The sequence below is a fragment of the Meles meles genome, chromosome 1 (assembly GCF_922984935.1).
Source record: "Meles meles chromosome 1, mMelMel3.1 paternal haplotype, whole genome shotgun sequence".
NCBI classification, from domain to species: Eukaryota; Metazoa; Chordata; class Mammalia; order Carnivora; family Mustelidae; genus Meles; species Meles meles.
Genome location: NC_060066.1, coordinates 144,436,599 through 144,451,860, shown reverse-complemented (window position 1 = coordinate 144,451,860; position 15,262 = coordinate 144,436,599). Strand labels below are relative to the sequence as shown.

The 15,262-nt window shown below is 35.8% G+C and overlaps 1 protein-coding gene across 1 annotated transcript in view; it reads right to left on the bottom strand.

The window, feature by feature from the left end:
• ZNHIT6 (zinc finger HIT-type containing 6) overlaps positions 1–15,262 on the bottom strand; it is a 62,426-nt gene that overhangs the window by 1,960 nt on the left and 45,204 nt on the right. Inside the window, exon 9 of the mRNA XM_046005542.1 lies at positions 3,286–3,410. Within this exon, the coding sequence (XP_045861498.1) occupies positions 3,286–3,410 (125 nt within the window). The remainder of the gene's footprint in view (positions 1–3,285; positions 3,411–15,262) is intronic.

Below are 15,262 nucleotides of genomic sequence, written 5' to 3'. Positions count from 1 at the left end.
CAATCCAAGATATAGTCCTGATCCTTCTGGAATTTCAAACTCTAGTACAATCCTTCAAGTATCTCCATGACAATACAAGTCAGTTGTTTCTCCTTTGGTTTTCTTTGCAATTAATACACATTTTATTAGAGCACCTACTGCACTGTAAAGTTTACATGTGTGTTCTTGTGCCTGAGATCCATCCCCATCTCCCCACTCCAATATGCCACACACACTGCAAGAGAGGAAAAGAAAGGGGATAAGGAAGAATGAGGGGGAGGAGAGAGGGGGAGGTAGAATGGATGAAAGGATACACTGGCCCAACAAGAGATTGATGAGTAGCTCCTACATTATGTATTTTCACTAACTGAAGTCCTCAGTTTTGGGTTGGATTCCTTGTCAAAAGGCAGAGACATTTTCTATTTGAGTTATTTTAGAACGAGAGAGAGATACGTTTTGCTGGTATTTTTAAATCAGTGGCGCTTTGTACTACTGCAGTTTGGGGGAAACACTTCTCTTTCTTTCCTTCCTGAAGTGGCCTGTTTCCTTCTTTTATTGTATTCCATTCTTTGTTTCTTAAGACTGAAAAGCAGCATGCTCTTTTTATTTTATTTTATTTTTTTTAAGATTTTATTTATTATTTGACAGAGAGAGCACATGTAGACAGAGCGCAGGCAGAGGGAGAAGAAGGCTCCCTGCTCAGGGAGCCAGATGTGGGGCTTGATCCCAGGACCCCAGAATCATGACCTGAGCCGAAGGCAGCCACTTAACTGACTGAGCTACCAGGCACCCCCAGCATGCTTTTATTAAGTCATTTAAAGCTCCGAGCTAACTTTGGCAAATAGTGACCTGTGAAGCAGGTAACACCATTCTAAGCACTTCTCACTGGACTAACAGAAGATGGTTGATCGACACTCCACATTTCCAATCTAGTGGGCTACCTTAACTGCTCAATCATTTACAGTCAACCTTTCACATTCCTTAAAAAGCAAAGAAACAACACGTGCCTATTGCCCATCAATACCGGCAGACTTTTGAAAAGAAATTACGGCCATCTACAACCATACCAAACATTTTAACAATGATCAAGTGTGAAAACTACTGAATGCCGGCATTTTTCCCAAAACACATTTTTCCCAAACTAGAAGAGAGACACCTTGTGCTATGAACTCAAGATCAAAATCCAACATTTTTGCCTCCGGAGAGAGAAGGAATTTCAAGGCTTTCCAAAGAAAATGCCTTGTTCTTATATAACCCTCCTCCTGCATTAAGGGACCACCCTGCAGGATATCCAAAGTTATGAAAATGTACAAAGAAACAGATAACTTGAAGTGCATTTCACACAAAGAAATGCAGACAAAATTGTGTGCATTTCACATAAAGAAATGCACGTACAAAAGACCCGGCATTATTTTTAAAGTGCGTGTCTTTATGATGTAACAACACCGGTATGGTCCTTAAGATCCTGTCAGACTCTTTAAGTTTTTGCCACAGCAGCTCTAAATGATCCTCTAACCTGAAAGCACTAGTCACTTGTCTTCCTGTAAATAAGTCAAATATCATACACCCACCAAAAAATAGCAAATTTTACTTAATCAGGTTCCAAGTACACTACAAAAGTAGCCTTTTCATTTTGCTTCGTTACAGGAAGCCTTCCTTCAGGGTGCATTCCTAAACAAGGTGAAAGAGTTGCTGTGTGTGCTCTGTTTATTTACACAGACATGTTTGCCCTGGCTAGTAATCCACATTACTAAACAACTTTCCCTGAAACCAACATTTAGAGAGCTATGTGAATTATATTAAGGAAAAAGTAAGGTTTTACACAGCTTAAAAAAAAAAAAAGAAAAAAAAAGCAAAACTGGTCATTTATAATACACTTGCAATTTGAGAAAAAATCAGATATTCTCAAATTGTGAAAAATATAAAGTCAAGAATTAATCTAAGGATTAAGAGGCCCATAACCGATTCAACATTTGCCATCTAAAATTCTAGTTTCAAACTGTGATGCTGACAAAATTTTGGCCGCTTTGAAAAAAAAAAAATTCTCCTATTCACTTTTGCCAAGAAAAAAACCCCATTATACACATGTGTAAGAGAACACCTTAAAACAAAGGTTACTGCTTATTTCAGCCTATACTGCTGGTATAACAATAAAACCTAAACTGTATGTTTCAAGTAATATCATTTAAAAAATAGATTCAATCCAATCCATGGATTCAACGGTCATCTGGAGACTGTTACAATGAAACTTGGCCTGTAACTATTATTCTTAGCTGAATAGTGGTATCTAATGGTTTTGAGTTGAGTCACCTCTCTGCCTTTTAAAAAGTAATTTCTGAATTTTATTAATCCTCTAGATTTTGCATTTAGAAACATACGTAGCTCACTCTAACCAACGGTGGCAAAGATGGATTAAGTCATTTTAGATACTAAGCTTTTACATATACCATTTCCAGTTTTAATACTTCGATTTTCCATTACTCGCCAAAGAGGGACAAGTATCTACTTTTTTTTTTTTTTTAAAGATTTTATTTATTTATTTGACAGAGAGAGATCACAAGTAGGCAGAGAAGCAGGCAGAGAGAGATAGAGAGAGAGGGAAGCAGGCTCCCTGCCTAGCAGAGAGCCCGATGCAGGACTCGATCCCAGGACCCTGAGATCATGACCTGAGCGGAAGGCAGCGGCTTAATCCACTGAGCCACCCAGGCGCCCCAAGTATCTACTTTTAAAGAATCACTAAAATGACAAGAAATATAGCCAAAGAAACAAACATCAAGGAAAATAAAACCACTGCGTTTAAAAAAAGAAGATAAAGGTCAAGTCAATGGCACTAGCTTATTGTAAACACAGTTCAAATTTTAAACCTGATGTTCCTTCAAATATTATCTCTTTCTATAAGGTAAGATACTAAAAATGTTTTATAATCCCTCATTTTAGGAATCTCTAAAGAGAGTTTTAACTAGAGAGTAAATTTATCTGATATTGGACAGACTGTTACTTAAAGGCTATTAGCTTTAAAAAAAGACAAAAACCTATAGTATTCCAATAAGGCAAAGAATGTCGTTTTAGAGACAAACTTACTCATTTATTTTAAACTGATATTATAAGCTATGTGCTCCCATCATGACAGAATCAGCAACTCATTCATTTGGTTCTTTACATTAACTATAGCTAGCTATAGAGCAAATTCAGTTAAGTGTGTAAATACAGTGGGAAAACAAATATATAAAGAAATAAAGACAGTCATGTAAGTGCTCAGGTTCATTAGAATTACTCTAAGCATTACAGGAACAAATTTACACTTACCTTGGTGAAGAACTTCCAGGTCATGACTGGATTCTTTTAATACCACATGTAATGTTGGATATTCAATAATCACTTTGTTCCTCAAATTGTCACGGAGACTTTTGTAAGGATCCAGTTCATAGTACCTTACAATAAAAAAAGCAAAACAAAAATAAAAAACATCCTTAATATTCAAAGTTACTAATAAAGAAGATATATCAGAGATCCTTACATTAAAAAAATTTTTAAATGTTGGGGTGCCTGGGTGGCTCAGTGGGTTAAGCCTTTGCCTTCAGCTCTGGTCATGATCCCAGGGTCCTGGGATCCAGTTCCGCATCAGGCTCTCTGCTCAGCAGGGAGCCTGCTTCCTCCTCTCTCTCTCTGCCTGCCTCTCTGCCTACTTGTGATCTCTGTCTGTCAAATAAATAAATAAAATCTTTAAAAAAAATTTTTTTAATGTTAATAACATTAATTCAATTGTGATTTCCTTATAATATAGTAAGTTTAATACCTCTAAAAAAATCAGATGCTATTACTATACAGGTTCTAAAGCTAAATCAAGAGCACATCAAATAATCTGATATTAGAAAAGCTTGAGAACAAGTCATTTTCAGATCAAGGAATAAAGGCTAACTTTTATACAATATCTATGGTTTAATGTGTCATGAATTCTTCTTGGATCATGCAATGACTAGCTCAAAATTCAAATTTCTCAAATATACTTAGTTTGAGCCTCTAAAGAAAAACAAAAAACTATCTCATGATAATTTTCAGGAACATATGGTGTTAAAATAACTGGCTAGGAATACTTTTGTAAAAAATTCATTCTAATTATAAATAAAAAATTTACATTGCCATACAATTAAATTAGGCCTTCCTTTATTTTGAAATTAAAAAAAAAATAGGTTTGAGTTTCTAGATGAGGCTAAAGCACAAAATTTAAGGAATATGGAGTTTACCACTCAAGGTATCATGACATAGCTGTCCAATGAGTCACAGGTAATCAGATACTAATGTTCCTTAAGGTATAAAACTCTCAAGTCACACCTTTAAAAAAAGAACTTTTTTTGAGTTGATTAAAAATGCATTCCTCTAACATTCTTCTCCTTGCTTGCTTTTCTGGGGCAGCAGAGAAAGGGGTGGAATTTCATCCAGCTCACTAGGAGTTGCACATAGGAATATGTTGGCATATGAACATCATGTCACGTTAAAGAGGAACAAGTTGAGAACATGTCACCAATACAGTCATAATTCTCCAACTTTTTTCTTCCATCTCCACCAATGACAGATGATATTCACATGCAGAATACAGATCCTAAGGGATACCCACCCTGACAGCTTTAATTCCATCCTTTTCCCTCCTGCTCAAGAAGGCATACTGGATACAAGTGATCAAGAATGAAGTTATCACTGGAATACATTTGACTCTGCTGTAATTTTGTTAAGAGTAAATCATTTACAAACTTTGGTACTTCCTAATGAGTAATAGATTATTTGCACTGTAACTTGCAGCTGACTGAGACATGCACTGCACTTATGAAGAACTCCTGGTGTAGATGTACAGAGATGTAAGTCTGTTCCATGAAATACTTTTCAAATAAGGGTGGGGGGGGTGGGAAGTGCTTAACAAAATGCAAAGACAAACCCGCTATGGAAACTGATTTTTTTTTCAGAAGTAGAAGTAGGTGAAAAGAGAGGGAACTGTACTTGACTTATGTTTGCCTGACTAAATTCCCTATCTCTGGAATTCAATTCTTCATTTTAGAATCACAGAAAAATTTTTTATGTTGAAAAAAACATGAAATGCAAAATACTCAGTTTTCTTAAACCAGCCACCCCAGTGCCCATAGGCTATGGAATGCATACATTTTTTTCCCTCTGTAATGTAACACAGATGTGCTTACAATACTTTAAAAGTGGTTCCAGCATTCAAGGATTAAATGCTTCACATCTTTTAAACATTATTTCCCTTTGAAATAAGCAGGGTCTTTTTTAAAGTTAGCAGTAATTATATATAAGAGAAAAATGAGACTGAATTAGATATCAAAGTGTAAGATTAACTTTTAAAGTAGAATATAAAATGGATATAACTAAATTTTTCTTAAGAGAAAATAAGACTTGAATTCTCAGGAAATTTTTAAGCAGTATATCTTACAAACACTTGCAGCAACTTATCTTCTGTGAATTTAAACTGAATCACAAGACTTCTATTAAGAAACATTTCACAAATAAGGGGATGTTTTCCACTATTTCTGTTTTTGGTAATTTTCAATGTAGACTTAACATTTTAGGTATTTCTTTTCATAATATTCAATCTTCATTAGGTTTCTCTGTATTTCCAAAGCTGAATTAAAAAAAAAAAATTCTTCAAATGCCACATAACTGGAAGCCTAATATTTTTGCTGATACAGTAAAAAATATGTTCCCAGCAGAGAAACATCTAGAGATACTTAAAAAGTAACATGTAGTAAGTTATACAATACTTCAACCTCAAAACTACAATGATTACTTATTTAGTTACAAAAAATTTTGGTCCCTGTTTTTTATGTATGTAGCAGGTCCTTTTACTTTTCTTTCTACTTTAACAAAGCACTTAGGATGCAAACATTTATAAGAACTTACAATGAATTCTTTTTAAAATACTTTATTCAGATACAATGAAAATCTGGTATGTTGTACGGTTTTCATTAGAACTGCTGAATTTTATTTAGTGTTTCCCCTAAAACGTTGCAAACTTCTAATCACAGTAATATTGGTATTGAATGTCAGTAAGCTTCTAGACTTTGGCTTTCAAGTCTGTTAAAGAAGTTTGACGTCACTAGATAATCTTTTAGCTGAAATCCTGAATTTCTTCACTTTTCTACTACTAGTGGTACTCTCAGTCTACCATTAAAATTTGCCCATAAATTTAAAAAGAAAATTATGTAAACTGTTTATAAAGAAAAGTTATCAAACACATATGGGTAACATTTTGTGACCTGTAGTTAAATAAAGCAGCAACTTTTAGTGGCTGCTTGGGTTTGGGGCCTAATACCGTGAGTTAAAGTCCGGTGCCATCACTCATTGGTCTGTGATTCTGGACAAGTTACTTTACTTCTTTGATCCCTGGTTTCCACACATGAAACTGGAGAGAATGACACTATCACTTCAGAGTTATTACGGGAGTTAAATGATAAAACAGAGATACTGTTAGCTCATTTACTTAAGCCATGAACAAAGTTTTACATTTGTATTTACCTAAAACAAAACACATTCAGATAGAAACTTTAGTTCAGGTCATTGGACTTCTTCAGAGTAACAAAGAATAACACCATCTAAGCACGGAAACACACATTTGCTTTTTTATGCATTTTACATTTTAAATATAGAATTACAACTTACAAACTATTGTTTTAGATCACACTTACTTCCAGGAAGCTAAAAGAACTTTCAATGCTTCTATTTCTATTATCTTTAGGCAAGTTGTAGAGTCCAGCTTGGCACTGCTTAAAACAGTTTTAAACCTTAGCTCTTTTTCAAGCCATTAAGTTACTGAGTCCTAAGGGACAGCTTTATCTGTTTGAAATTTTCTCAACTCTGGAGTTCCCATTAGTAGAATGGCTCTGCTACCATAAGACAAACTACTTAGGTTTGGAAGAATTAAGATACCAACATTTGTCTTTTTTTACCCTAGGGATCCCCTCAGACATTTCCTCTTGTTATTTCACTTGTTCACCCTCACAGGCTCACTAGCTGACCTGTTCTAGGCAGCTTCACAGGGGCATCAGAAGGGCAGCATGGCTCAGTAGGTCAAACAGGTGTTCTAGTGATTGACATTACATAAATAAAAGGTGTCTTGATAGTCAAGGGTATGTTTTTAATCTTGGCTCTGTTACTAACTTTCAAAGAAACTGCCCAAGTTCTCAACTTCTTCCTCTACTTTATTTGCAAATTAGGATTTTTTAAAAATTTCTCCTAACTCAAAAGAGGAATGAATTTTAAAAAGTCACAAACTACTTTATTTCCCATTACTGACACTCCTTAGATGATCTCCTTTTCCCCCCTATAAAATATTGAAACTAAATATAAATATTCTCCAAATTTAATAATCTAATGGTAGTCCCTAGGCCACAGAACTTTTTCCACTAAAAAATAAAGTCACCAGATGACGTGATCACCAAATTGACTCCAGGTTTAAAATTCTACAAGTTTTGATAAGGATTTTATTTGACTGGAGAGAGAGAGAGGGAGAGCACTCGCGTGTGCATAAGCAGGGAGAATGGCAGGCAGAGGGAGAGGGAGAAACAGGCTCCCCTCTGAGCAGTGGGGGTTGATCCGGGGACTCCAGATCATGACCTGAGCCGAAGGCACACGATTAACTGACTGAGCCACCCAGGCACCCACCCTTGTAAGTTTTGATATTTATGTGATGTTTACAGCACTTAACTTACATCCTTAATCGCTGCATTTATTTCTCAATCTATATTTCTGAGTTAGAAGTGCAACTAACTGATTCCAAATGTACAAGGTTGAATCTTTGGCTATTAAAAAAATTAAAATCTATCTATCTATCCATATATATATGTATGTATATGAGCAAGCTCTATGCTCAGCACAGGGCTTGAACTCACGAACCCAAGATCAAGAGTCACATGCTCTACTGACTGAGCCAGCCAGGAGCCCCAAATTAACCTTAATATAAATCAGTTATTTAATAGTTAACTGTCTTTAAGATATAGCTCCTCCAGGCTGTACCAGTGAATTATGGTTTTTGAATCAACTGCAAACTCTTTTAGATCCACATTTATCAAATTCCTTGAAAATAATACAAACTTTAAAGTACTAAACTTATTTTAATAGAGCAGAAAGTGTACGGATTAAGGAAACAAACTGGTTTTCAAAATCCAAATGAAAAGGAAGAAAGAAACCAATGTTACAAAGACCCAGAATAGGAGAAATCGATACATAAATTAAAACTAAGTACAGGGGTGAGAGTTTGAATTCTTCTGTTTAAAAGAAAAAGGTATTATTTAAAATTTCTCCAAATAATACTCCCATGTCACAACTTTTGCAATTCACACAGTCCAAGTCATATTAGAAATGGATCTCGCCAAAGTTGAACTTTTTTCTTACCTAATTTCTCTTCGTTTTCATTTAAAAAAAAAAAAACAAAACCAAAAACCCAACAGTGGTTGAATTAGTAATTTGCTACACTTTGTTTTGGGACTTCAATATATCTATGTAAATGAGGACTACAAGTGTTTGATATGGGGCACCAGTCACGAGCTGGGTAGTGCAGATACATGCCACCTCTTTCAGAAGGCTCAACAGTTCATAACTGCAGCAACAAATGATTCTAGTCTATCCATGGTATGAAAGCTATGGAATGGAGTAAAATAGTGGCCAATTACTTTAAAACTTTAAAGAGGGTGTTACAAGGCTCTTACTTGTTCTAGACGCCATTTGTTCAGTCTTTCCTGACCCTTACTTGAAGCTTAATTACTTTTAAATCCAGAGACTTGGGCTCCAGTCTTAAGATCCTTAAGGACCTTAAGGTCCTCTGTGACTCCTCAACGTTCGTTACTCCACTTTCTTCACTGGTATAATGATGGAAAAGTTATCTATTCAACAACTAGCTTATAAAGATTACATAAGAGAATTTAACAGATGAAATGTTTCTAAAGCAGAAGTTGTCCAACTAGTATCAGTAATAAGATTTTATACTCCGAAGATTTTTTTATAATAAAGCACCTCTAGCAGGGAAATGACATACTAGAAAGGAATTATGTTCATGATCTATGACAAGATTAGTTAGCAGAAAAAGCATGATCTTATAGACAGACCTAAGTGCAAAACCTGACTTTATAACTATAAATTAGTTTCTTCTGGGTAGGTCAATTTCTCAGATCTTAACTTTCCTATCGTGTGGGCATATAGTACATACTTCATTACACTTAATGCATGTGGAAATGTAAACATTTATTCATTGATTAATTCCTCAAATATTTATTCAGTATTTACCAAATAGAGGTGGTCTACTAGGTAACAAGTTTAGAGAAATAAATCCCACAGTTTACTGAGGTTACTAGTCAAAGAAATAATTAACAAATTTCACTGGGAAAATGTCATGATAGAAATTCTAAAGCTAAGCAGACACTCAAAAAATACTCTCTTGTTCCTTACCCACCTGCACATATTCTTTCAGGCTGCATAGTACCTTCAATATCTAGGTACTTCATTTACCCTACCTACCTCCCCTTTTTAAATGATTCTTAAAATCCCTCCTCCTTCAAAGATTTTCTAATTAACATAGGGTAAAATTCCCTTAATTAGCCTTACTCTTGATAACGAAATGTATTTCTTTTGGGACTAAACGGAATGTAAAAGTATGATTAGTACAGACTCAATCTTCAATTTTTTTTTTTTTTTTTTTAAAGATTTACTTATTTGACACCAGAGAGCGAGCACAAGCAAGGGAAGCAGCAGGTAGAGGGAGCAGCAGAGCCCCCTTGGAGCAGGGACCCAGGATCGTGACCTGAGCCAAAGGCAGACACTTAACCAACTGAGCCATCCCTTAAGGGGATGCCCTTAAGGGGCATTAAGGTGCCCCTTAATCTTCAATTTTTATTGGAAGTATCACTTGGCAAAATATGATCAGCTTCCTCAGAGAAACTTCTGCTTAAAGGTTAAATAGTTCATGAATTAACTACATCACAGAATTGTATCACTTTAAAGAATTGGCAAGAACTTACTTTAATCTTTCGTGTGTGTGTTCCAGCTGAGGGCAATGACGCTCTGAGAAATGAAGTATCTTACTCAGGGTCACTCAAGGAGGTGCAGGATTGGGGCTATAAAGCAGATCTTGAATTCCTTCACTCTACTGTTTGCTTGTTCACTTACTCCTCACTGAACACATATTTACTGAGGGTCTACCTTGTACCAGACACTGTTCAAAGGGTCTGGGAAAATAGTGGTAAACTAATACGTATTCACTAGAGGTCAAGGACGAAGGCTTTTCAGGAAAAAAGTATATGTACAAGGTAGATAGAGTCAGGAGTAAGCTAGGTGTCCACAGAATTAAGTAGAAAGTAGATACGGGAATACACACAGAATTCATAATTTGGGTATTTGTAAAAAAAAAAAAAAAAAATTAAACAGAAAAGTATGGTTGGAGGAGATTGAAGCTCTTTGGCTAAAAGGAAATATCTGAAATCACTTAGAAATGACAACGAATCATGTCATTATTGCCACCGAAGAGTATATAAGAGTATATATATATATATATAAGAGTATATATATAAGCTGAGCTTCAGCTTCTCTGCAGCTAAATTTATAGTTCTTATCAAAAAACTGATGTAAGCAGAATGCCATGCATAAAACCCACTGGATATATCCCTCTCTGATAAAAATATTCAGTACCTCACTCTACATATTTCCTTTATATGTATGGACACTCTTCAGATTGATTCTACATTTTCTAGTCTTCAAATGATCTCTTACTTCCTTTGTTCTAAGGTCTAGATCCAAAATATGGCCATAGTTTAACAGCATTTTGAGCACATACTCATCTTGACCGTGGCTCTCACTCTGAAAAATAATCAACAATTCCAAAAAGATATAACAAAGAACTGGGGTTGGGTTTCACATAATCGAAGAACATGCATTATGTCCATTTGAGAACACATACCAGTGTACTGGGAGACAGGCAGGCCTAGGTTTGGATCTAGGTACCACCATGCGGTGCTTACGAACCTGCAGGTAGGGCTCTCTATCACTTACAATGTGTAAAACTTATAACGCCTGTATAATGTAACATAATCATAATGTATCCAAAATGCTTACTGAAGCACCTAAAAAACAGTGGAGACACTCAATATGAGGTTGTTATTAATATTTATTATGTTGTATAACGATACCCATTTGCCTCTAGATTTAACCTTGATCTTAATTCACCCTTACAGCAAACTTTTTTGGTGTGTTTGCGAAAACTTATACAGGATCTTCACACTTTTTAAATTATATATAACTTAAAATAGTTTTGGAAAACGATGATACTTTTGCATATACATATTTTAAAGATTTTATTTATTTATTTATTTATTTGAGAGAGAGAGCGCGTGCACATGCCAGTGAGGGGAGGAGTAGAGGAGGAGGGTGAGGGAGAGGGAGAGGAAAAGAATCTCAAGCAGACACTGCACTGAGCATGGAGCCCATCATGGGCCTTGATCTCACAACCCTGAGATCATGACCTGAGATAAAACCAAAGTCAGACACTTACTAGACTGGGCCACCCAGGTGCCCTACTTTTGTATATTTTTAAATAGGTTATAGGAAATTTCATTTAAAATCTTTATCACAAATTTAAATAGATGAAAAGAACACAATTTATTGTGGAGTGTAAATACTAATGATTTAAAATGAAAATGTTAACACTTAAATAAATTTACTCAAATCTAAATACCATAGCAATTCGACACCATATCATCCATTTAAAAGACAGATGGGAAAATTGGACAGCTATGTATAGAAGAATGAAACTCGACCATTCTCTTATACCATACACAAAGATAAACTCGAAATGGATAAAAGACCTCAATGAGAGCCAGGAATCTATCAAAATCCTAGAGAACATAGGCAGTAATCTCCTTGACATCAGCTACAGCAACTTCAAGACATGTCTCCAAAGGCAAAGGAAACAAAAGCAAAACGGAACTTTTGGGGCTTCATCAAGATCAAAATCTTCTGCAGAGCAAAGGAAACAGTCAACAAAACAAAGAGGCAACCCATGGAATGGGAGAAGATATTCGCAAATGATACTACAGACAAAGGGCCGATATCCAAGATCTATAAAGAACTCCTCAAACTCAACACACACAAAACAGATAATCATGTCAAAAAATGGACAGAAGACATGAGCAGACACTTCTCCAAAGAAGACATACACATGGCTAACAGACACATGAAAAAATGTTCATCATCATAAGCCATCAGGAGATTCAAATCAAAACCACATTGAGATACCACCTTATACCAGTTAGAATGGCCAAAAACAACAAGACAGTAAACAACAAATGTTGGAGAGGATGTGGATAAAGGGGAACCCTCTTACACTGGTGGTGGCAATGCAAGTTGATGCAGCCACTTTGGAAAACAGTGTGGAGATTCCTCAAAAAACTAAAAATAGAGCTACTCTATGACCCTGCAATTGTACAACTGGGTATTTACCCCAAAGATACAGATGTAGTGAAAAGAAGGGCCATCTGTACCCGTGTTCATAGCAGCAATGGCCACAGCCACCAAACTGTGGAAAGAACTAAGATGCCCTTCAACAGATGAATGGATAAAGAAGATACGGTCCATATATACAATGGAGTATTATGTCTCCATCAGAAAGGATGAATACCCAACTTTTTTATCAACATGGGAGGGACTGGAAGAGATTATGCTGAGTGAAATAAGTCAAGGAGAGAGAGTCAATTATCATATGGTTTCACTTACTTGTGGCATAAGGAATAACATGGAGGATATGGGGAGATGCAGAGGATAAGTGAGTTGGGGGAAATTGGAGGAGGAGACAAACCATGACAGACTGTGGACTCTGAGAAACAAACTGAGGGTTTTGGAGGGGAGGAGGGTGGGGGGTTGGGTGAGCCTGGTGGTGGGTATTATGGAGGGCACGTATTGCATAGAGCACTGGGTGTGGTGCATAAACCAAGAATTTTGGAACACTGGAAAAAAATAAAATAAAATTTAAAATCTTTAAAAAAAAAAAGATGAACATGCTCTTCTCTTTTTTTCCCCCCAAGCTCTTCCTTAATAGTTAGAAAGCTTATATGGTTCCCTCTTCTCCTTGAACCTATATGTCCACTCTAATTCTCCACAAAGAAATTTTACCCTGAATAATATATTTATGTTTGAAAATCTTTTACTGATTACCCATTTATACTTTTCTGTAACAAAAATGCGATGTAAACTAAAAATTTAATTTTATTACCTATGACCTTAATACTTTAAATGTTAAAAATACTTCTGAATTGAATAACTTTAATAATTAGTATAAAATTGATCAAAACAAAAACATACTACATTTTAAGTACTATTTTTACTGGAAATTATCTTATAGATGGGCAATTTTGGATGATGGCATCTTCTATTACTTGCAAGTTTGCTTACTATTTTAAGTACTCATTTATAGAATCAAATTCCAAAAAGAAAATGAGGAAATTAAGTAATCCCACCTAGAGAGCATACTGCTGTCTTTACTAACCCTTCCTTCAGCACATTTACTTTCAAGGGATCTAACTAAAAGGCAACAACGAGTCTGCAATTTTCCTAACACAAGACATCTGAAAGTAATTAATGCTGTCCTTAGACATTCTGGAATCACCTTAATGTTCTCTGATAATATATTTTATTCTGTACCAATATTCTCAAAATAATGTTAACTTCCAACACCTTGTTTTCTAATGGACGCTTTTAAAAATCCTAACTTTTAACTGCATACTATAAATTTCTTTTTTTTTAATGCATTGGGGCAATTTGATTTTTTCTAAAAAATTTTCTATAAACATATAATGTATTTTTAGCCCCAGCGGTACATGTCTGTGAATCGCCAGGTTTACACACTTCACAGCACTCACCACAGCAATCCCCCCTGTCTATAACCCCACCACCGTCTCCCGCCTCCCGCCCCCACAACCCTCAGTTTGTTCTGCGAGATTAAGAGTCTCTTATGGTTTGTCTCTCCCCCGAATCCATCTTGTTTCATTTATTCTTTTCCTGCCCCACAAGCCCCTCACATTGCATCTCCACTTCCTCATATCAGGGAGATCATATGATAGTTGTTTTTCTCTGATTGACTTATTTCGCTCAGCATAATACCCTCTAGTTCCATCCACGTCGTCGCAAATGGCAAGATTTCCTTTCTTTTGATGGCTGCATAGTGTATACTATAAATTTCTTACTTAGAATATCTTCAAAGTATATTTTTCAATTATTTTCTGTAAGCCCAAAATAAGATAATTTAATTTTCCAGTTCCAATTCAATTAGGCAAAGCATACAGATTAATTATCTTTAAAGATATAAAAATCTGATTTCAAAAAATCCATCTTAATATCAAACTACATATTTCTTTTCACATCTTCAATAATTCAACTGAATAAACATCTGCCAAATACTTATACAGAAAACATGTCAGACACTGTATGGGAATCAAATGTCCTCAAGGAGTTTACCACCCTGGCCAGTGTTTCTCAAAGTTTGATCACACGGATAACTTAGAAAGCAAAGACTGTAAAAAATGCACATTTCTGGGTCCTATGTGAAAATGATAAAAAAGAGCCTCTGAGGGTAGGCTGGAAATCTGTATTTCCAACAACCATCCTAAATGATTATGAGGGACACTGAAATCTGAGAAGCACTTTGTGAGAAAAGAATACAGGTTAAATGTTCAGTTGTAGAGATGTTTATGGTCAGGAGGAATAATTGGTCGGTGGGGTGTGGGTTAGGTAAAAAGCAAGGAGGGATATGGCAGAGCTATGTGGAAAGGCAGGCAAGAGTCCAGGCTCTTAGAATTAACTGAGGCTGGGAGGTGGTATCCTGGAGGCACAGCTGAGAGTCAGGGAAATCAGAATCTGAACAAGTTATATGAACTGGAGGTCAGCTCTGCTCTAAGGTCTTTGCTTGCTGGGCAGGGGATGGGAGTGTTAGTGAAAACCAAAAGGAGGTCAGGTGGGTCTCACTTGAGGCCTTTACATAGAAAAAATCAATTTCTCTTAAACAACATAGGAAAAAGCATCTTACTTCTTCAATTTCACTGTAAATGATTTTTAAAATATTTCATGCTACAGATCCAAAGAAAGTAAAGTAACCTTAGTTTTTATTTAAAAAACATCCTCTTAGCATGGAAATAAAATCATCCAAGAGAAGGAGCTCATACTTTTGCTGGCCGATTTCCCCCCCCCCGCCCCCCCCCCCCAAAAAAAGGTGTTTCAAAAATTATTAACTACAACCGGCACA